A 22,773-nucleotide genomic window follows, 5' to 3' on the forward strand; every position below is an offset into this window, starting at 1 on the left:
TTGATGCATAACCAGAAAGGCTGTACTGCTTTACACTCAATTCTTATTCATCATGAGTGTAAACTGGTATTTACAGTATTTTTTTTTTAACCGAGGTGTAGATAATCGAAAGGCCTGGTAACAGGAGGCTGTTGATTGCCCTTGGCTTTGCCCTTGAGAGTCATAATTAGCCCAAACCACAGAGGCTTCTGGTTAAGCTTGTGTAGAAAGTGTCCTCAGTTGAGTTACTGATGATCCAGAGTTTCCTGCTCTGAAGTGGTGTCCCATGAGACTGTTGTCCAAGAGGCTACAGGACATGGCCGTACAGACCAGGGCGTATGGTGCTGGTGTCACAACTTTTAAACCTTAGAAGCCCATGGAAAATCATTGCAGATGAAGCTGCCACCTGTTTTTAGGATTACAGAATGCTGGAAGGTCCCTATAGATCATTCCAGTCCACTCGTTGAACCACTAGGGAAACCAAAGGCCGGTAAAGGCCTTGGCCCTGTCACCCAGCAAGTGAGTGACCAAGTTCAGACTTGAACCTGGTACCATCCCGTTGTTGTCCTTACACTCAAGACCCTGGCAGCAGGGTGCCTGCAGGTGCCTCTCTTTCTCCTAGGACAAGATAAGGAAAGTAACGACTGAGATCCAGTTCAGTATAGTGTGCTAGCTTCTAGAATTAACAGTGTCTCATTCTGCTTTCTAATGTGGTCCGCCAGGTGAACAAGGCAAACATCAACTTTTTGAGGAAGCTGGTTCGAAATGGCCCTGAAGTTCACCCAGGAGCCAATTTCATTCAGCAGAGACACATGCAAATGAAAAGGTAATGCTTTCCCGATCTGGTTGGATGTAACTGTCTTCTCATGACCAAGCTTACTGTCACCATACTTAGCACAGAATGCACTCCAAAGTACAATTGTTGTGATATTGTAGCACGTGGAAAATATCTATTTAAATTGCAGTGAGCCTAGGTACCTTGCTCGTTTGCTCTGCTTGGCTTGTTGAATGTACGTACAGTGTTCATTTATTCCATAGCATTTAATGTTATTGGATCTAGAAAGACAGAATGCATTGGGATATGAAAGCAGATCATTTTCTATGTCACCTGGGCGCCCTGGGGTTACCTCAGTGCGCTCATGACCCAGGAGACATGCATTTTGCCCGTCCTGGCTTTTCACAGTGAGATGAGCTGATCACCAGTGCCATTTTATCTCATGAGATTCAGACATATCACCAGGGCCGTGTGGGAGAAGCTGGTTTATTACTCTATTTCTGTGATTCCAAGACATGCTTTTATCATTTCTTGACGTTTCTAAAATTAAGATAGCTCTTACAAGCAGTTTGTTGTAGTTTAGGGAATTCCCTGCGGGTCCAGTGATTAGGGCTCAGCGCTTTCACTGCTGGGGGCCAGGGTTTGATCCCTGGTCAGGGAACTAAGATCCCACGAGCCATGCGGCTCAGCCAAAAAAATAAAATAAAATAAAATTTTATTGTTGTTGTTGTAGTTTAATTAATGGCATATGGAGGCACCTTAAATACAATGAAATGTGATCATTTTAGAGACTGAATCCTGATATGCAGAGGGAGAAACTTGCTGAGGAAACTTTGTTCTCACAGATTATGTCTATTATTGTATGTTAAGGTTTTTGAAATACGGAAACAGAGAAAAGATGGCTCAGGAGCTCAAGTATGGGGACATTGTGGAGAGACACCTCATAGATGGAGACGTGGTTCTGTTCAATCGGCAGCCTTCGCTGCACAAATTGAGCATTATGGCGCATCTGGTGAGCATGAGACTGGTTTTTATTTCTGTTGGGTGGAACTTTGCTGTGTGTGCCATGCTAAATTCCAGACTTCTAAAATTGAAGTTGCCAGTAATCTCAAATTTTCATAACTCTTGGTTTTCCTCTTCTCTCGTTTTTTAGTTTGAGTGAAACTCTTAAATTTCAAACTTCCCTTCAATGTTTTTAATAGTTGTAACATACTATTTATACAACAGTAAAACAGGAACTAATTGAAAATTAGTGTGAAAGTGACTACCGTGATTTCACTTGCAAACAACATATATACATATATGTGTGTGCACAAAGTTATGTAAAATAGATATGGCAGAAAATTGACTTGATTTACAATAGCATATTAACTAAGGCACTAAAAAGCTTACAGGATTTCTCTTTGCAGTAGTCCTCCAACTAAGACCTTGAACCATATTTTTTGGGGTGGTTTACTTTTTGCAACAGCAGCAGTTCCTTTTTTGGAGATTTAAAATGGAAACAAGATGCAACTTTAATTTGTTGAATATTCATAAATTCTCCTGTCTGCAAAGCCATTAAATCCTGAGCATTTGCACACAGTGTTTAAACAGGCTCCTAAGGTAGTGTTTTTCTAGATTCCTTTTTTTAGTAGTTTGTGAAAACATTACATCAATCTTTTTGCTCAGTGGTGGAAATACCAAAGATGCAGTTTATGATTATGGAATTATGATTATTGAGATCTAGGAGGCAAACAGAAGCCTTCCCTTTCTGGAAACTTTCGCTTGTCTTTGGGGCATTTTAGCATAGAAATATTTTTGTTTGAAAATTATTAAATATATACAAAAATAGAAAGAGTACTATGATGAACTCACAGTCCCATCCTCTGTAGTCAGTAATTTTCAAGATTTTGCCACACTAGTTTTCTCTCTCTTTTTTCTTTGTGAACCCAGATGCCATGTCTTTTTTCCATGTGTATTCAGTTTACTTCTGCAAGACACCCGTAATTATAGTGCCAGTGTCACACCTCACAAAATGAAGTCATTCCTGGGTGTTGTCTAGTACCCTGTCCATAGTCAGATTTCCCCAAGTGTCTCAGAATCTTTTTGCAACTAGTTTGTTCAAATCAAGATGCAAAGTCTACACATTACGTTTAGCTGATACATGTCTGAAGCCTCTATTGATCTGGTAATGTCCCACCTCCTTCTTTTAATTTCAGTGTCATTGTTGGAAAAAAACAGGTCATTTGTCCTGAAGAATGTCGCATGTTCTCTGTTTGTCTGCCTGTGTGTGGTGTAAGGGTTCCTTCATGCTTCATTTTATTCCTGTAGACTGGAAATTAGCTCTCAAAGGATGATCAGATTCAGGTTCAACTTTTTGGCCAAAATAACTCATAGGTGGTGCTGGCTGCTTCCTCTTGCCATATTTCAGGAGACACATGTTGTCTGGCTGGCCCACTTTAGTTATGCTGAGAAGGTTAGGGATTCAGATGCTTCAGCCTGGTGCCTCTCTTGAAATGTCCCTTATTAGCCTTTTCTCTAATGATCTCTTCCATTTATGATCATTGCCTACATTATTTCATTGGGTCACAAAACAGTGATTTTCTAATTTAACATTCCTTTCACATTTAATACCTACCACTCTTGTAATTAATAATTTCCCCTTGTTAATTAGGGCTATTTACTTACCCAAAAAATAGAATTCATAAAGGAAAGGCAGAAGAAGCGTCTAATTCTTTTTCCTTTTTTGTCAGTTTAGGGCATAAAACTTCGGTGCTCAGTTTCTTCCAGCTAGGTTGGTTTGGGGGTTTTGTTTGTTTTGGCTTTCCTTTTTTTCGGTGTCATCATGAGTTTTTATTTAGTCAGTGTGTTTTGTTCAGTTTCTGCCGTTAACCTTTTAATAGCAAATTGTGACATCATTGGCCAGTGGGAAGCCCTTTCTCATGGCTTCTGTGTTGGTGTTTGCCTCATAGTATTAAAGCAAATTCATTGTGTTGTTTTGATCTAATAAAGCTACTTGAATGAGACCACAAGTGACATGTTACTTGCCAGAACATACAGGAAATTTACTTCCTTAAATGTAAAGTGTCCAGTTCTCCAGGAAGCCATTTTTTTTATGTTGAAACTAAGAAGCTTTTATTTTTATTTTTTTATTTTATTTGAATTTTATTTTATTTATTTTTTTATACAGCAGGTTCTTATTAGTTATCCATTTTATACATATTAGTGTATACATGTCAATCCCAATCTCCCAATTCATCACACCACCACCACCCACCCCCTCCGCTTTCCCCCCTTGGTGTCCATACAGTGTCCATAAGTCAGAAAGAGAAAAACAGATATCGTACATTAACGCATATATGTGGAACCTAGAGAACAAACGTATGGGCACCAAGAAGGTTTTAGATAAATGACTTAAGTCCTTCTCCTGGTTTGTTTTTGTATTCCACAGGCCAGGGTCAAACCCCACCGCACCTTCAGATTTAATGAGTGTGTCTGTACACCCTACAACGCGGATTTTGATGGTGATGAAATGAACCTTCATCTTCCTCAAACAGAAGAAGCTAAAGCAGAAGCCCTTGTTCTCATGGGGGTACGTAGGGTGGTGCAGCCCGGCTTCTGAGGAAAAGCGCCTTAAAAGGAGGGAAAGGGGAGCCTGTGCTGTTTGCAAACACCCTGCAGTATATAAGGGAGTTAGTTTCTCTGATAGGTGGGGAGTTGAGCGGAGTGGGTGTCTTCTGACCTGTAATGTGGGTTCCTAGGAGAGTAGATATACATGAGCGCCAGTTATGAAAGGGTAAGAGAAGGGTATAGCAGAAACTTGACTGTTGGCTCTCATGGTCAGTGACACCTCAGTTAAAAGATTTGAGCAAATGCACTTTGATGCACAGAACCTTCTTTAAATTGGTTAATAATGCACTGAACAAGTAGCACCCATTTTTGCCACTGTGGGCACTCATTACATTTTAATTAAAATCCTGTTGTTCAAACTTAATGTCTGACGCAAGAGAAATTCGACAATTCTGCCATCATTGTAGAGTGTGGAATTGACTGACTTCAGACATAACACAGTGCTACTCATCATTCATTCACAGAAGTAAATTTTCTTTGGAGGAGAGCATTTGTTAATTACAATAACATCTTATACCCGAAGTGTTCTTTATAGAAACTCAAAACTACTTCATGCAGTATTTGAGTGCAGGAACCTCTGAGGTCAGTCTCGCTGGTAATTTTTCTCTCCCCTTGACAGATTAAGGGACGGAAGTTAGTGACAAAGCTGCAGTTAAGGACCCTAGCTTCCAGTGCTCAGCCTCTTCTTCCTGCTACTCTTCATTTTTTCATAACAGTTCAGAGTCTTTGTGGTGCAGGTCTTTGGGGCTGCATCATGCATCCAAGGATGGCTAACTTACTGGGTTCCTTTTTCCTTCAGACTAAAGCAAATCTTGTAACCCCAAGGAATGGAGAACCACTAATTGCTGCTATTCAGGATTTTCTGACAGGTGGGTTTGTGGAATTCACTTGAAAGGAGACTTTGGAACACGAGGATTCTCATTCACCGTGTTCATGTGTCCACTTGAAAAGCTGTTTCATTGCCTGTGTTTAATTCTGTTGTTTGTTTACTAAGTGTGATTGTGAACCTACTTGAGATGTTTTGCATTGGTGGGTTATTTAGTGAACTCCTGCCATACGCAGGACAGTTTTATTTTCTAAGTGCTGGGGCCATGGCGGCCAATCAAACAAAGTCGCTTTCCCTGTGGAGGTTGGATTCTAGTTGGAGGAGAAAGCCAAGAAGCAGCTGTGTTTTACTGTTAACTCACTCTTTTAGTAATAGTCCACGTTTATTTTAAAATTGAAACCTTATGATTTTTCTCACAATTTCGTTGCTTTTCTTTCCTCAGGTGCCTATCTCCTCACTCTTAAGGACACTTTCTTTGACCGAGCCAAGGCTTGCCAGATCATTGCTTCAATACTGGTGGGCAAGGATGAGAAAATTAAAGTTCGCCTCCCACCCCCTACAATATTAAAGGTTTGTGCAGGAGCTGTGTGTGTGTGTGTGTGTGTGGCTGTGTGGACGCACCAGTGGCCTTAGTGTACGCATGCTGCTGCTGCTCGGTTGGTGTGTGACCACTGTACCATCTTGCCTCATTTGCATGAAGGGTGGTTGAGACCAGGCTCAGCCCTCCGATGCTCTGGCTTCTTTCCTCCTTCAGCCTGTCACCCTGTGGACGGGAAAGCAGATCTTCAGCGTCATCCTCAGACCTAGCGATGACAATCCAGTGAGGGCCAACCTCCGAACCAAGGGCAAGCAGTACTGTGGCAAAGGAGAAGACCTCTGCGTCAACGATTCCTGTGAGTTAAAGCAACGGGGTGGGGCCGGGGGTCAAGAAAGCAAGTGGCCAACAGTTACCTTCGCTTAGCCTGCAAATCCCAAGTTTCTCTATAGCCTTAGGCAGGAACTTTGTTCTTCAGGGAAATGCAGGTGGTGTTTCTCTAAAAGGTAGAGATCGTGTAGACGCATGACCAACCCAAGGATTAGAATGTTCTTCTCGTGTTTTGTCTCAGTTGAGACTCTTTTCTACCAATTAATGCAAATTCTTTTCTCTTCCTTTTTTTGTTGTGTTTTTTTTGCCGTACAAAGGTCTCGTTATTTAAGGCATTTAATTTACTATTTTATATCTAAAAACATGTTCATTGCCTAAAAGTGTGACTAAAAAGTATAACTGAAGAGGCTAATTTTTTTAACCTGCCTCACCTGGTCAATGGATGTTTTGATAACATGAAGATCAGGTGTAACAGTGAGAGGATTTATTTATTTACTTATTTATTTTTTAATATCTTTATTGGAGTGTAATTGCTTTACAATGTGTTAGTTTCTACTGTACAACAAAGTGAATCAGCTGAATGTATACATATATCCCCATAGCTCCTCCCTCTTGAGCCTCCCTCCCGCCCTCCCTATCCCACCCCTCTAGGTGGTCACAAAGCACTGAGCTGATCTCCCTGTGCTATGCAGCTGCTTCCCACTAGCTATCCATTTCACGTTTGGTAGTGTATATATGTTAATGCTACTCTCACAGTGAGAGGATTTAAATGCGAGCCATCTGAGTCCCCTAGACTGATTCAGCCCAAAGGGTGGTCCACACACCAATGCCGTTCAGGCAGCATTTACTTTCTGGGTCCCAGGCTGCTAACAGGCAGTTCCCCAGCAGGCTGCTTTGAGTAGCACTGATTTAGAATGGGTTTTGCTAGCAAGGCCTAGTGACGAGAAGTGGATCTGCAGAGCTCTGTGCTAAAGAACTGAACCGCAGAGTCTCTCTGAGGGTCAAGGGTTTTCTGCTGTCTCATGATGAAGAATAAATGTTTTGAAGGGCACTGATATTTTTTCCCCAGGTTTATAACCATTCTATTGAAAATATACTCTCTGGTCTTTAACGTATTTTGGCTTCTTGTTTTAGATTATGTTTTGTTTGTTTCTAGATACAAATTTCATTTTGTGGTTTAGGCTTTTCATGATGGTGCCACTGTTAGTCTTCAGTGTCTTAGGTAAATACCAAAGTGCTTTATAAACAACACTTCGTTGTACATGATTGAGTTGATGCTCAAAACATCCCCATGACATCAAGATGGCAAGAGCTTGATACTGTCATCCACAGTTCACAGATAAGGACAATGAGTGTCAACTAGTACCTTTCAGAGTTAGGACTATAGGGTAACTAACTAGACCTTTCATGCTTTTCAGAAGTTCCCAGATTTCTCTTTTTTTTCCTCAAAAAAGGTTTTCTTTAAGAGCCTATTTGTTCTGCTTTAACTTTTAATGCGAGAACACATTTTCTCAACTGCCTCAAATTCCTTTTGGAATGAGGCAAAGTAATAATTGTCTGTGTAAGTCCATGATCGTTGTTTCCTTGCAGACGTCACTATCCAGAACAGCGAGCTGATGACTGGCAGCATGGACAAAGGAACGCTGGGATCAGGATCCAAGAACAATATTTTTTACATTTTGCTGCGAGACTGGGGGCAGAACGAAGCTGCCGATGCGATGTCACGGCTCGCCAGGCTGGCCCCCGTCTACCTGTGTGAGTATCTCAGCATCCTCGTTTTATTGATAGGAGTCATTGGTGTTTCGGGGGTTTCTTTTACTGTGTCATCCCCCTGCCGCACACACATACACACACACAAAGGAAAGGATACTTGTTCCAGGCTAAACTATTTATGCTTTTCTTAATGAAATTAACTTGGTACTGACTAGTTTGGCTGCAGATTTGAATTTGCTTTTCAGTTCTCTTCTCAAAAGCTACAGTAGCTCCCTAACGCCCATCAGATAGGATTGTTACATAAGGGGCCCTTCATGGGCTGCTTCCAAGGTACCTGTGCAAGACTATCACCCTCTGGGTCTTCCACGGTTCAGCCCTACAGGGTTACTCAGTATTTCTCTACGATCCTTGCACTATTCTATTACCTTTACTTGCTTATGCTTTGAACATACCACAGGCCAGGAGATTTTTTGCATGCCCAAAAAACATCTTTAGTCTACTCTTATACTTGACTCTTTGGCTGGGTGTAGAATTCTAGACTGAAGATTATTTTCCCTGAGAATTTTGAAGGGATTGCTCTACTCTGTTGTAGCTTTAAGGGTTGTTGTAAAGTGTATTTCTGTTCTTATTCCCCAATTTTTATATTTGAATTGTCTTTTTTTTTTTAATTGAAGCAATAGGGGATTTACAACGTTGTGCCAGTCTCTGCTGTACAGCACAGTGACTCAGTTCTACACATCTATTTTTTTAACGTTCTTTTTCATTATGATTTATCACAGGATATTAAATATAGTTCCCTGTGCTAGACACATTAGGACCTTGTTGTTTATCCTGAATTGTCTTTTTATTCTGGAAGCTTTGAGACTCCTCTTTGTTTCTGGCATTCTGAAAGTTCACAGTGACACAACCTTGTGATGGGTCTGTTGTCACTCATCACGCTGAGCACTGTATAAGCTCTCTTAATCTGCAACTTGTGTCTTTCAGTTCTGGATATTTTCTTGTACTTTTTCTGATCATTTTCTCCCTTTTACTTTCTCTGTTCTTTCTTTTTTGAATTTCTGTTCATCGTCTACTAGAGTTCTTGGACTGATTCTCTCATTTTCCCTGTTGTCCATTTCTTTGTTTCTGGATTCAATTTTATTTTAACAACTTTATTGATTTTTAAAAGTTTTTTCACTATCATATATTTAATTTCCAACCCAACCATTGTTCTTATTTGCCAGTAGTTCTTTTTTTTTTTTTTGGCTGCATTGGGTCTTCATTGCTGCACGTGGACTTTCTCTAGTTGCGGCGAGCAGGGGCTACTCTTCGATGCGGTGAACGGGCTTCTCATTGCAGTGGCTTCTCTTGTAGTGGAGCACGGGCTCTAGGCTCATGGGCTTCAGTAGTTGTGGCACGGGGGCTCAGTAGTTGTGGCTCACAGGCTCTAGAGCACAGGCTCAGTAGTTGTGGCTCACAGGCTTAGTTGCTCCGCAGCATGTGGGATCTTCCCGGACCAGGGCTTGAACCTTTGTCCCCTGCATTGGCAGGCGAATTCTTAACCACTGCGCCACCAGGGAAGTCCCTTGCTGGTAGTTCTTTTCTTTTTCTTTCCTTATTTTAATTTTTTTTTTTTTTTTAAGGCTTCCTATTCTTGATCCCCAAATACACCTTCTCTATCACTCTGTCTCCCAGAGGCGTAAGGATCTGGGGCCTATTTCTTGTAGGCAGACCTCAGAGACATTGCAGGTTCAGTTCCAGACCACCACGATAAAGCAAATGCCACAATGAAGCAAGTCACATGAACTGTTTGGTTTCCCAGTGGTTACAGAAGTTGTTTACACTATACTATAGTCTGTTAAGTGTGCAATAGTATTGTGTCTTAAAAAACAATGTACAGGGCTTCCCTGGTGGCACAGTGGTTGAGAGTCCACCTGCCGATGCAGGGGACGCGGGTTCGTGCCCCGGTCCGGGAAGATCCCACATGCTGCGGAGCGGCTGGGCCCGTGAGCCATAGCGGCTGAGCCTGTGCATCCGGAGCCTGTGCTCCGCAACGGGAGAGGCCACAACAGTGAGAGGCCGGCGTACCGCAAAAAAAAAAAAAAAAAAAAAGTACATACCTTAATTACAAATACTTTATCACTAAAAAATGCTAATCATTTGAGCCTTCAGTGAGTCATAGTAGTCACAGTACAGATCACCATAAAAAATATAATAATAATGAAAAAGTTTGAAATATTATGAGCATTACCGAAATTTGACACAGAGACACAAAGTAAGCAGATGCTGTTGGAAAAATTGTGCTTTTAGACTTGTTCAACACAAGGTTGCCACAAACCTTCAATTTTTTAAAAACCACAATATCTGTGAAGCACAATAAAACAAGGTATGCCTGTACAAACTTTCCACTGGGTTTCCCTGTTTCCAGCACCTATATTACCTCCCACAGAACCTGAGGATTTTGTTTCTGAGACTTTCCAGACTCGTGGCCCTCCTTTCTGCAGCCACTTTTACGCATCCCCTTCCCCACCCTACTAAGCCAGTAACCTCTCGTAGGCAGATATAAGGGTTAGGATTACTGTATAGTTCCATCAAAGGTGGAGTTTACATTTGTTTCTTAGTCTCTGTATTTCGGAATAATTTCTGAAAGAGAGAATCGGGGCAGAAAGGTCTCTGCGATGCTGAGAACCAGCAATCAGGTGGCCCACTTTCCATAGCTGGCTTTCTCAGGCACTCTTTACTATTTAGTGGCTGTCTGCTTTACAGTGTAGTTAGTTGGGACATCACTGTAGGTTGTGAGGTCTCAGAGGAGTTAGTGAGTCTTAGTCATTGTTGTGTAACTCCCTAGAGACTGATACAGGAACATTTTGTTTAATTGGGTTGTAACAAGTTCTCTGAAGGTATAAACTTGTTTCTGTGCAGCAGGTTGACTAACATCCGTGGCTCTCTCTTCCTGCTCTCCCGGGCAACTATTCTGCAGCTAACCGTGGATTCTCAATTGGGATTGGTGACGTCACACCTGGCCAAGGCCTGCTGAAGGCCAAGTATGAGTTGCTGAATGCTGGCTACAAAAAATGTGATGAGTACATTGAAGCCCTGAACACAGGCAAGCTGCAGCAGCAGCCTGGCTGCACTGCTGAGGAGACCCTGGAGGTGAGTCTGGCTCTTCTGGTCAGTTTAGCCACTTCATCACTGGGTGGCGCTGTAGGCCCTGAGGAGAAGGAGCAGAGGTGAGTGGGAAGAAAAGGAAGTGGCTTTAGCCCATCTCCGTGCTGTGCAGCTTGTGTGTGTTCTAAAGCGGTGAGGGCCTCCCTTTAGATCCGTTGCATCTCTTCCAGCTTTCATGTTCTAGGTGGTGAAAACACAGCCGCCTGTTCATTTGGCCACATGGTGCTGCTCTTGCTCCAGCATCACGCTTGGGCCCCTTCTGTACCTGATACTTCAGTGCTTCTGCCCTTCCTGTTTCCAGCATCCTGTGGCTAGAGACTGACACCACAGTTCTTTGAATGGATGGTCTTTGAAAGAGACGTGGATCATTCCTGTCTGAGAGTCACATACCAGTGTGCTGCCCTCTCACATTTGGAGCTAGGTTAGCTGAGAACTGGACCAGCACATGTCACAGTCACAGTTGCCTGAGAGTCCTGCATATTCTCTGAAGCAGCCTGGCTCAGCAGTCTGCCTGCACCAGGGTTTTGCCTGGCTCTCTTCTGCCTCCCCAGTAGCCTGGGGCTCAGAGCTTTAACTCACCTAAGCAGAGAAGAAAGGTTTTTTGAACAGTAAGAAGTTTTCTGATGAAATGAACTTCTTAAAGCAGACAGAAAGCGGCGTTGTGTGAGGTGTTCACAGTTAACTCATTCTTTTTTTTTTTTTTTTAATTTTTATTAGAGTATAGTTGATTTACAATGTTGTGTCAGTTGCAGGTGTACAGCAAAGTGAATCGGTTATATATACATGTATGTATATATCTCCACTCTTCTTTAGATTATTCTCCCATGTAGGCCACTACAGAGTATTGAGTAGTTCCCTGTGCTATACAGTAGATCCTTATTAGTTATCTATTTTATACATACATTTAGCTCATTCTTTTTTTTTTCTTTTAAATTCGTTTTATTAGTTATCTGTTTTATACATATTAGTGTATACATGTCAACCCCAGTCTCCCAATTCATCCCACCTCCACCGCTCCCCACACTGCTTTCCCCCCTTGGTGTCCATACGTTTGTTCTCTGCATCTGTGTCTCTGTTTCTGTCTTGCAAACTGGTTCATCTGTACCATCTTTCTAGATTCCACATATATGTGTTAACATACGATATTTTTCTCTTTCTGACTTACTTCACACTGCATTACAGTCTCTAGGTCCATCCATGTCTCTACAAATGACCCAATTTTGTTCCTTTTAATGGCTGAGTAATATTCCATTGTATATATGTACCACATTTTTTTTTAATGTCTTTATTAGAGTATAATTGCTTTACGATAGTGTGTTAGTTTCTGCTTTATAACAAAGTGAATCAGGTATATGTATACATATATCCCCATATCCCCTCCCTCTTTCATCTCTCTCCCACCCTCCCTATTCCCACCCCTCTAGGTGGTCACAAAGCCCCAAGCTGATCTCCCTGTGCTATGCGGCTGCTTCCCACTAGCTATTGGTTTTACATTTGGTAGTGTATATATATACATGCCACTCTCTCACTTTGTCCCAGCTTACCCTTCCCCCTCCCCGTGTCCTCAAGTCCATTCTCTAGTAGGTCTGCGTCTTTATTCTTGTCCTGTCCCTAGGTTCTTCATGACCTTTTTTTTTTTTTTAGATTCCATATATATGTGTTAGCATATGATATTTGTTTTTCTCTTTCTGACTTACTTCACTCTGTATGACAGTCTCTAGGTCCAGCCACGTCTCTACAAATGACCAAATTTCTTTTCTTTTTGTGGCTGAGTAATATTCCATTGTATATATGTACCATATCTTCTTTATCCATTCATCTGTCAGTGGACATTTAGGTTGCTTCCATGACCTGGCTAAGTAGTGCTGCAGTGAACATTGGGGTGCATGTGTCTTTTTGAATTATGGTTTTCTCAGGGTATATGCCCAGTAGTGGGATTGCTGGGTCATATGGTAATTCTATTTTTAGTTGTTTGAGGAACCTCCATACTGTTCTCCATAGTGACTGTATCAATTTACAATCTCATCAACAGTGCAAGAGGGTTCCCTTTTCTCTACACCCTCTCCAGCATTTGTTGTTTGTAGATTTTTTGATGATGGCCATTCTGACCAGTGTGAGGTGATACCTCATTGTAGTTTTGATTTGCATTTCTCGCATGATTAGTGATGGTGAGCAGCTTTTCATGTGCGTCTTGGCCATCTGTATGTCTTCTTTGGAGAAATGTCTATTTAGGTCTTCTGCCCATTTTTTGAGTGGGTTGTTTGTTTTTCTATTTTGAGCTGCATGAGCTGCTTATATATTTTGGAGATTAATCCTTTGTCAGCTGCTTTGTTTGCAAATATTTTCTCCCATTCTGAGAGTTGTCTTTTAGTCTTGTTTATGGTTTCCTTCGCTGTACAGAAGCTTTTAAGTTTCATTAGATCCCATTTGTTTGTTTTTGTTTTTATTTCCATTACTCTAGGGGGTGGGTCAAAAAAGATCTTGCTGTGATTTATGTCATAGAGTGTTCTTCCTACATGTTCCTCTAAGAGTTTTATAGTGTCCGCTCTTACATTTAGATCTTTAATCCATTCTGAGTTTATTTTTGTGTATGGTGTTAGGGAGTGTTCCTTTTTTTTTTTTAATTCATTTATTTAATTTATTTATTTTTGGCTGCATTGGGTCCTTGTTGCTGTGCGCACGCTTTCTTGAGTTGCATCGAGCAGGGGCTACTCTTCGTTGTGGTGCATGGGCTTCTCATTGCAGTGGCTTCTCTTGTTGTGGAGCACGGTCTCTAGGCACACGGGCTTCAGTAGTTGCGGCAAAGTAGTTGTGGCTCGCGGGCTCTAGAGCACAGGCTCGGTAGTTGTGGCGCACGGGCTTAGTTGCTCTGCGGCATGTGGGATCTTCCCAGACCATATATTAACCCTGTGTCCCCTGCATTGGCAGGCAGATTCTTAACCACTGCGCCACCAGAGAAGTCCTAGGGAGTGTTCTAATTTCATTCTTTTACATGTAGCTGTCCAGTTTTCCCAGCAACACTTATTGAAGAGACTGTCTTTTCTCCGTTGTATATCCTTGCCTCCTTTGTCATAGATTAGTTGACCATAGGTGCGTGGGTTTATCTCTAGGCTTTCTATCCTGTTCCATTGATCTGTATTTCTGTTTTTGTGCCAGTACCATATCGTCTTGATTACTGTAACTTTGTAGTATAGTCTGAAGTCAGAGAGTCGGAATCCTCCAGCTCTGTTTTTTTCCCTCAAGACTGCTTTGGCTATTCGGGGTCTTTTGTGTCTCCATACAAATTTTAGGATTTTTTGTTCTAGTTCTGTAAAAAATGCCATTGGTAGTTTGATAGGGATTGCATTGACTCTGTGGATTGCTTTGGGTAGTACAGTCATTTTCACAATATTGATTCTTCCAATCCAAGAACATGGTATATCTTTCCATCTTTTTGTGTCATCTTTGATTTCTTTCATCAGTGTCTTATAGTTTTCTGAGTACAGGTCTTTTACGTCCTTAGGTAGGTTTATTCCTAGGTATTTTATTCTTTTTGCTGCAATGGTGAATGTGATTGTTTCCTTAATTTCTCTTTTTGATCTTTTGTTGTTAGTGTATAGGAATGCAAGGGATTTCTGTGCATTAATTTTGTATCCTACAACTTTACCAAATTCATTGATTAGCTCTAGCCATTTTCCCGTGGCATCTTTAGGATTCTGTATGTATAGTATCATGTCATCTGCAAACAGTGACAGTTTTATTTCTTCTTTTCCAATTTGTATTCCTTTTATTTCTTTTTCTACTCTGATTGCCGTGGCTAGGACTTCCAAAATTATGTTGAAAAATAGTGGCGAGAGTGGACATCCTTCTCTTGTTCCTGATCTTAGAGGAAATGCTTTCAGTTTTTCGCCATTGAGAATGATGTCTGCTGTGTGTTTGTCACACATGGCCTTTATTATGTTAAGGTAGGTTTCCTCTATGTCCTGGAGAGTTTTTATCATAAATGGGTTTTGAATTTTGTCAAAAGCTTTTTCTGCATCTATTGATATGATCATATGGTTTTTATCCTTCAATTTGTTAATATGGTGTATCACATTGATTGATTTGTGTATATTGAAGAATCCTTGCATCCCTGGGGTAAATCCCACCTGATCGTGGTGTATGATCCTTTTAATGTGTTGTTGGATACTGTTTGCTAGTATTTTGTTGAGGATTTTTGCATCTATATTCATCAGTGATATTGGTCTGTAATTTTCTTTTTTTGTAGTATCTTTGTCTGGTTTTGGTATCAGGGTGATGGTGGCCTCATAGAATGAGTTTGGGAGTGTTCCTTCCTCTGCAATTCTTTGGAAGAGTTTGAGAAGGATGGGTGTTAGCTCTTCTCTAAATGTTTGATAGAATTCACCTGTGAAGCCGTCTGGTCCTGGACTTTTGCTTGTTGGAAGATTTTTAATCACAGTTTCAATTTCATTACTTGTGATTGGTCTGTTCATATTTTCGATTTCTTCCTGGTTCAGTCTTGGAAGGTTATACCTTTCTAAGAATTTGTCCGTTTCTTCCAGGTTGTCCATTTTATTGGCATAGAGTTGCTTGTAGTAGTCTTTTAGGATGCTTTGTATTTCTGTGGTGTCTGTTGTAACTTCTCCTTTTTCATTTCTAATTTTATTGATTTGAGTCCTCTCCCTCTTTTTCTTGATGAGTCTGGCTAAAGGTTTATCAATTTTGTTTATCTTCTCAAAGAACCAGCTTTTAGTTTTACTGATCTTTGCTATTGTTTTCTTTGTTTCTATTTCATTTATTTCTGCTCTGATCTTTATGATTCTTTTCCTTCTGCTAACTTTGGGTTTTGTTTGTTCTTCTTTCTCTATTTCCTTTAGGTGTAAGGTTAGATTGTTTTTTTGAGATTCTTGTTTCTTGAGGTAGGATTGTATTGCTATAAACTTCCCTCTTAGAACCGCTTTTGCTGCATCCCATAGGTTTTGGGTTGTGTTTTCCTTGTCATTTGTCTCTAGGTGTTTTTTGAATTCCTCTTTGATTTTTTCAGTGATCTCTTGGTCATTTAGTAGCGTATTGTTTAGCCTCCATGTGTTTGTGTTTTTTATGTTTTTTTCCCTGTAATTTATTTCTAATCTCATAGCGTTGTGGACAGAAAAGATGCTTGATATGATTTCAGTTTTCTTAAACTTGCCGAGGCTTGATTTGTGACCCAAGATGTGATCTATCCTGGAGAATGTTCTGTGTGCACTTGAGAAGAAAGTGTATTCTGCTGTTTTCAGATGGAATGTCCTATAAATATCAATTAAATCTGTCTGGTCTCTTGTATCATTTAAAGCTTGTGTTTCCTTAGTTTTCTGTCCATTGGTGCAAGTGAGGTGTTAAAGTCCCCCACTATTATTGTGTTACTGTCAATTTCCTATTTTATAGCTGTTAGCATTTGCCTTATGTATTGAGGTGCTCCTCTGTTGGGTGCGTATATATTTATAATTGTTATATCTTCTTTTTTGATTGATCCCTTGATCATTATTGTAGTGTCCTTCCTTGTCTCTTATAACATTCTTCATTTTAAAGTCTGCTTTATCTGATATGAGTATTGCTACTCCAGCTTTCTTTTGATTTCCATTTGCATGGAATATCTTTTTCCATCCCCTCACTTTCAGCGAGTTTTTGTGTCCATTCAGTGAGCCTGTGTCTTTTGCTTGGAGCATTTAGTCCATTCACATTTAAGGTAATTATCAATATGTATGTTCCTGTTACCGTTTTCTTAATTGTTTTGGGTTTGTTTTTGTAGGTCCTTTTCTTCTCTTGTGTTTCTCACTTAGAGAAGTTCCTTTAGCATTTGTTGTAGAGCTGGTTGGTGGTGCTGAATTCTCTTAGCTTTTGCTTGTCTGTAAAGCTTTTGATTTCTCAGTTGAATCTGAATGAGATCCTTGCCGGGTAGAATAATCTTGGTTGTAGGTTCTTCCCTTTCATCACTTTAAGTATATCGTGCCACTCCCTTCCGGCTTGTAGAGTTTCTGCTGAGAAATCAGCTGTTAACCTTATGGGAGTTCCCTTGTATATTTGTCACTTTTCCCTTGTTGCTTTCAATAATTTTTCTTTGTCTTTAATTTTTGTCAGTTTGATTACTATGTGTCTCAGCGTGTTTCTCCTTGGGTTTATCCTGTATGGGAGTCTCTGCGCTTCCTGGACTTGGATGGCTATTTCCTTTCCCATGTTAGGGAAGTTTTCAACTGTAATCTCTTCAAATATTTTCTTGGGTCCTTTCTTTCTCTCTTCTCCTTCTGCGACCCCTATAATGTGAATGTTGGTGCATTTAATGTTGTCCCAGAGGTCTCTTAGGCTGTCTTCATTTCTTTTCATTCTTTACTCTGCTCCTTGGCAATTATTTCTACCATTTTGTCTTTCATTTCATTTATTCATTCTTCTGCCTCAGTTATTCTGCTATTGATTCCTTCTAGTTTATTTTTGATTTCAGTTATTGTATTGTTTATCTCTGTTTGTTTGTTCTTTAATTCTTCTAGGTCTTTGTTAAACATTTCTTGCATCTTTTCATTCTTTGCCTCCATTCTTTTTCCGAGGTCCTGGATCATCTTCACTATCATTAGTCTGAATTCTTTTTCTGATAGGTTGCCCACCTCCACTTCATTTAGTTGTTTTTCTGGGGTTTTATCTTGTTCCTTCATTTGGTACATAGTCCTCTGCCTTTTCATTTTGTCTGTCTTTCTGTGAAAGTCGTTTTTGTTCCACAGGCTGCAGGATTGTAGTTCTTGCTTCTGCTGTCTGCCCTCTGGTGGATGGCATTTAGCTCATTCTTAATCTCACTAACTCTTAAAGAAAAACAGAGAGAGAAATGGGTGTTTCTCACATAGAAAATTACCTGAGGCCTCAGCTGTACTCATTTTTAATGGAAGCATGACTCCTAACTGCTTCAGCATTGTAAGTTGTGAGTTGAGAGATGACAATCTGGGTGAGCTCATGGACTAGAATATTCCTATAGAGTCACCCCACAACATACTTAACTGGTGGTAATTCAGGTGTGTTCTTAGCAGAGAGACAAATTTTACAAATAGCACAAGCAATTCTCTTTTACTACATATTACATAATTTGTTATAAAGTATAAGATACTATACTTGTTTAGACACAGTATACGCATGCATGAGTATGTACAGTAACTTATATATGGATACATTGCCGTATAGGGTACTGTACCCAAAGCCAAGCAAGCACATTGTACTTTATTGGCCGTTTAAAGAATTTCCCAAGGATTGTTTTTTCCTTACATACCGATTATGGCAGCCTGTGGAAGATGTCAGTCTATAGAGACAGGGCATCTTGGTCTTCTAAGGCTCTGAAACCTTTTATCTGCTGGATATCTGACATCTTGCTGAAATTCTTCACATTTCCTTAAACGTCTCATTGAACTTCGGTAATCACAGAGCCACCACACATCTCCCTTTCTCCTGCCAGGCTTTGATCCTGAAGGAGCTGTCTGTGATCCGCGACCACGCAGGCAGCGCCTGCCTCCGGGAGCTGGATAAGAGCAACAGCCCCCTCACCATGGCTCTGTGCGGCTCTAAAGGTGAGTGCCCCCCTCCGGCCGCTGCTGTCACTGCGCTGCATGTTGGCTGGCTGGTTGTGTTCTAGGAAATGCGAGTCAGAACTTCAGGCCTGGCAATTCCCTGGCGGTCCAGTGGTTAGGACTCTAGGCTTTCACTGCCAGGGCCCAGGTTCAATCCCTGGTCAGGGAACTAAGATCCCATAAGCTGTGCTTCAAAAAAAACAAACTTCAGACCTTCTGTTTATAAAGGCCTGAAGTTTTTTAAATAATACATAGAGAAAGAGACTTAATTATTTGCATTTTTAGAAGTCCAACTCCTTTGGAGAAACATTGGTCATGTGTGTGGGTTTCTGAGTTTGAGGGTGCTTTGAGTAAACTTGACGTTATTTTTTAAAGAAAAGAAAGAAAACCTGCGGATTTTTAAAATAATATGTTTGATGATAATTAAAAACACTTAAATGTCATAGGTAGCCATAACCTGAAAGCATTAGGTTTCATGATACTGCACTCAAATTCAGAACCTCCTGCTTTTCCTGTTTCTGTAAATTTTTGACAGAATAAAGTCCAGTCTCTTTCACCTTGCTGCCTTTCACCCCATATTCTCCTACTCCCTGCTCCTGGTACATACCCCACACTCCTATCCTGTGTCTCTGCTTCCCACTCTCCCACCCACTTTGGAATTCCTCCCCCACGTCTTCTATGTCTAAGTCATAATGTCCTCCAGATGTCCAGCTGGTTGCCGCTGCCTTCTGGGAGACTCCCCTGAAAGTCTTTCCTCCAGCCCCAAAGTGCTCATTCGCCCCTGAGCAGCTCTAGCCCTGCTCGGCTTTTCTTGTGTTACTGATAGCTCTACCCTGTGTTGCTCTAGTTCTGACTTTTACTGTCCCTAGACTATGAACTTGTTGAGGATAGGGGGCTGTGCCACGTATTCCTGTTTTATCCCACAGATCTGCTTGCGCTTCATTTAATGTCATTTTGGTAAATGAATGTTACATTCCTGACCTGCTTCCCCAGGTTCCTTCATTAACATATCACAGATGATTGCCTGTGTGGGACAGCAAGCCATCAGTGGCTCTCGAGTGCCAGATGGCTTTGAAAACAGGTCCTTGCCTCACTTTGAAAAACACTCAAAGGTAAGCAGTAGCGGATGAGGCAGAACTTTGAAGGACAACCTTCAGCAGTGCAGAAGAGAGTCACAGAAGCTCTGGGGCTGCCAACCAAGGGGCTCCTGGAGCTGGTGTATAAGGGTTGCGGCCACTCGGGGTTATTCCCTCTGCAACCCAAACTTGAGTCCTGTAGAAGGAGCCTTGTTAAACTCAGAGCTGTATAACTTGAGTTTGGACCAAGAGGGTGGATTTCAGATTCCCATCCAACTTACCTTAAGTGTTCAAAATGTGTAGTTATCATACATGTGCATTCAATCTGTATGCTCACTTGGGGGGCACTTACATAAAAGTATAAGGATTTTTAAACAGTGAACACGTAAAACGACCAGGAAATTCCAGGTTTTCCTCTCTGGAATTCTTAAACTCTGCTTGTAAATGACTTCTGGGTTCCATTGGCCCTCGTGGTCTAGACACTAGCGTCAGCAGAGCACAACTTAGCGCAGATTTGGTCACTTAGTAAATTCTGGATGGAGTCAGCTGTTATTCGCACTGAAGCAGAGATGCCCCAGCTGTACCTGCCCGGTGGAACTGTAGGATTTCTGTCCAGCCCCTCCTGGGGAGATAGGACTACTGTACTGAGAATGGACAGATACTCTCTGTATCGGGCGGCCTCAGGAACAACTCAGGTTCTCTGCCCAAGATCAGAAGTCACTAGGGGTCAGGCAACCAGCTGGTCACTGGAGTGGTACCTGACTATGCTCATCTGGCTCATAGTCAAAGCCTGACCAATTAGGAAGAAATACCAGGGATACCCAGTGCTAGCCTTCGGAGTAGATGGTGCCTGCCTAGAAATGCCAGCTGCCCCTTAAATGAAATAGGGAAGCAGGAGGTTAGCCTGTTCATCTGAGTTGTCCTCCAAGGAACACAGACCTATCCAGATCAAAGGCCATTTGGCATTTCATATGGTGTTTTATATATGTGTGTTTCTTTTACAGGTTTTTTTTTTGGAGATACATTTCATTTATCATAATATTCACCCATTTAAAGTGTAGAGTTCAGCATCTTAGTATGTTCACAGAGTTGTATGATCATCATCACAGTCTAATTTTAGAATATTTTCAGCAGCCCCAAAATGAATCCCCATAAACATTAGCAGCACACGGTTATGTTTTGGAGGTGGACGGGTCTGGCCCACAGGAAGGGTGTCTTGGGAGAAGTTGTTTTCCAGGGGAGGCGCAAGCTGTCACAGTCAGCAGGTTGCCCTCTGAGCCGAGGTTGGTAACTGCCTCCCTGGTCTAGGGGTAGCAGCCCAAGCTTTGGTTTCTCTCTCACGAGCCACCTGGCTGCCAGTGGCACCAGCACCAACCCTGGCTGGGGCCTCACCCTCCTTGTCTCTGGTAAGGATGGTCTGGGCTAAATTGTTTCTCCTTTAGGAAAGGACATAAAACATGAGAGTGCATTGGCTGGGTATTTCTAACCTGAAGTTGAGGCATTTTCTGATTGGAATGGGCTTTGGAATTGTGGGCCTTGAACTTTTTTGTTAGATTTTTCTTTTTTTCCTACCTCTCTTTAGCTCCCAGCTGCCAAAGGCTTTGTGGCTAACAGCTTTTATTCAGGTTTGACACCAACCGAGTTTTTCTTCCACACGATGGCTGGCCGGGAAGGTCTGGTTGACACAGCCGTGAAGACAGCTGAAACAGGATACATGCAGGTAACCTGAAGAAATGTAGGCCATTAGCAGTGAAGCAGGATGGGGTCTGCAGATCTTGACTGCCGAGTGTTTGCTTATTCTGTACCTGAGCTCTAATTTATCCAGTCTTGGTATTTAAAAGGAAAAATTGAGAGATGTATGGTACCCTAGAAATAAACAACATACAAAGGTAGTATGTTCCAAATCACACAATGTCCTTCGAATGATGAAGACCAGGCCGGAACCACATGTACCAAAGCATTGCTTGAGGAGAGCTTGGACCCAAGTGCATCCCAGGGCACGTCATCGAACCTCACTGAGCCTCTGATTCCTAATACACGGAGGTGGGGTGACAGTACCTACCTCGTGATTACAAATTGAGAGGGCTGTGCTTCTCACTGTGCAACTATTTATATAACCCATTATTAATATCACTCCAAGGGACTCCAAGAACCTATTCCAGTGCCCACAGGAGGGCTTGGACACACTTGGAGGGCTGGCTTTTTCTCCACTGTATGTACAGGTGTAAGATAGTAGTCTCCGGGGACAGGGCTGAGCTAGACACTCCTCTCTGCCTGTGCTTCTCAGACTGCCGCAGAAGTACCCCTGATGGCAGAGGAGTGAAAACACATCCTACCTTGTTCTTCCATAAGACCACAAGGAAAGGATTTCTCTCCAGTGTCTAATTCTCATTTCTGCTCTGTACTCCATAATCTATGTTTGTTTGTTCTTAATTTTTTGATGTATTTATGTACTTACAACACATGATGAAATGAACAATCCAAGTTGCTAGGCCATGAACTGCTGTGGCTTTGTGTCCCTTTTCTCCCCACCGTGGATTGAGAAGCACGGCCCTTTGCATACTGGGAAACCAGGACTGATAAACCAGAGATGCGAATGAGTGAGCCAGAGCACACAAGGCTGATGAGGGCGAGATGGACCCGAGTCAGTACACACCTATTTCCATAACCTCGTCTGGACCTCCTGTAGCATCACTGATAACTGCTTCCCTTTCAATCATCTTTTGATGGGAAATTGCCCTTTAGCTTTGGCGTGTGCTGCTTTTGTCAGAAACCTAACAGCCTGTGAAATGCTTTGACCACTCTTGCCCAAATGTCTGTTGACTTTATTTTTTGTCTTTACCTTTTTTGAAGTGGAGAGTATGGCTTTCCCAGAGCAATGTGTTAGCCTAGAACAAATTAGTTGTGGCGTGAGGGATTTTTGTTTTGAAGTTGCCTGGAGCAAGATTTCTTTCTTTTTAACTCCCTGAGCCCCCATCACATTGCTGGCTGGAGTGTTCTGCTGGTGGGAGGTTCTTCTCCCTAAGCAGACTTGAGAAATCACTGCTGCCTGCTGGTTCAAAAGCAATGCCATTCCTGTTCTCTCTTCTTCCCCCTCTGTCCCAGAAGGTGGCCTGCACCTGATCCTCTGTAATTCATATTGAAGTCCACAGGGGTCCTGGATTAAGTTGTGTTCAGAAATGCAAAGCAATTGCATTAATTTATACCTTAGGGAGACAGAGAGG

General features: G+C 41.7%; 1 protein-coding gene across 1 annotated transcript in view; it reads left to right on the plus strand.

Annotated features, from left to right (window-relative positions):
• Positions 1 to 22,773, plus strand: part of POLR3A (RNA polymerase III subunit A) — a gene marked incomplete at its 3' end in the record, with an annotated part of 47,942 nt that overhangs the window by 10,750 nt on the left and 14,419 nt on the right. The window contains exons 9-19 of the mRNA XM_082854093.1: positions 702 to 805; positions 1,625 to 1,766; positions 4,185 to 4,325; positions 5,163 to 5,232; positions 5,632 to 5,759; positions 5,944 to 6,082; positions 7,645 to 7,809; positions 10,727 to 10,899; positions 18,362 to 18,473; positions 19,467 to 19,585; positions 21,132 to 21,269. Of these exons, the coding sequence (XP_082710219.1) occupies positions 702 to 805; positions 1,625 to 1,766; positions 4,185 to 4,325; positions 5,163 to 5,232; positions 5,632 to 5,759; positions 5,944 to 6,082; positions 7,645 to 7,809; positions 10,727 to 10,899; positions 18,362 to 18,473; positions 19,467 to 19,585; positions 21,132 to 21,269 (1,431 nt within the window). The remainder of the gene's footprint in view (positions 1 to 701; positions 806 to 1,624; positions 1,767 to 4,184; positions 4,326 to 5,162; positions 5,233 to 5,631; positions 5,760 to 5,943; positions 6,083 to 7,644; positions 7,810 to 10,726; positions 10,900 to 18,361; positions 18,474 to 19,466; positions 19,586 to 21,131; positions 21,270 to 22,773) is intronic.

This window comes from Leucopleurus acutus (assembly GCF_964270905.1).
Source record: "Leucopleurus acutus genome assembly, chromosome: 14".
In the NCBI taxonomy this organism is placed as follows: domain Eukaryota; kingdom Metazoa; phylum Chordata; class Mammalia; order Artiodactyla; family Delphinidae; genus Leucopleurus; species Leucopleurus acutus.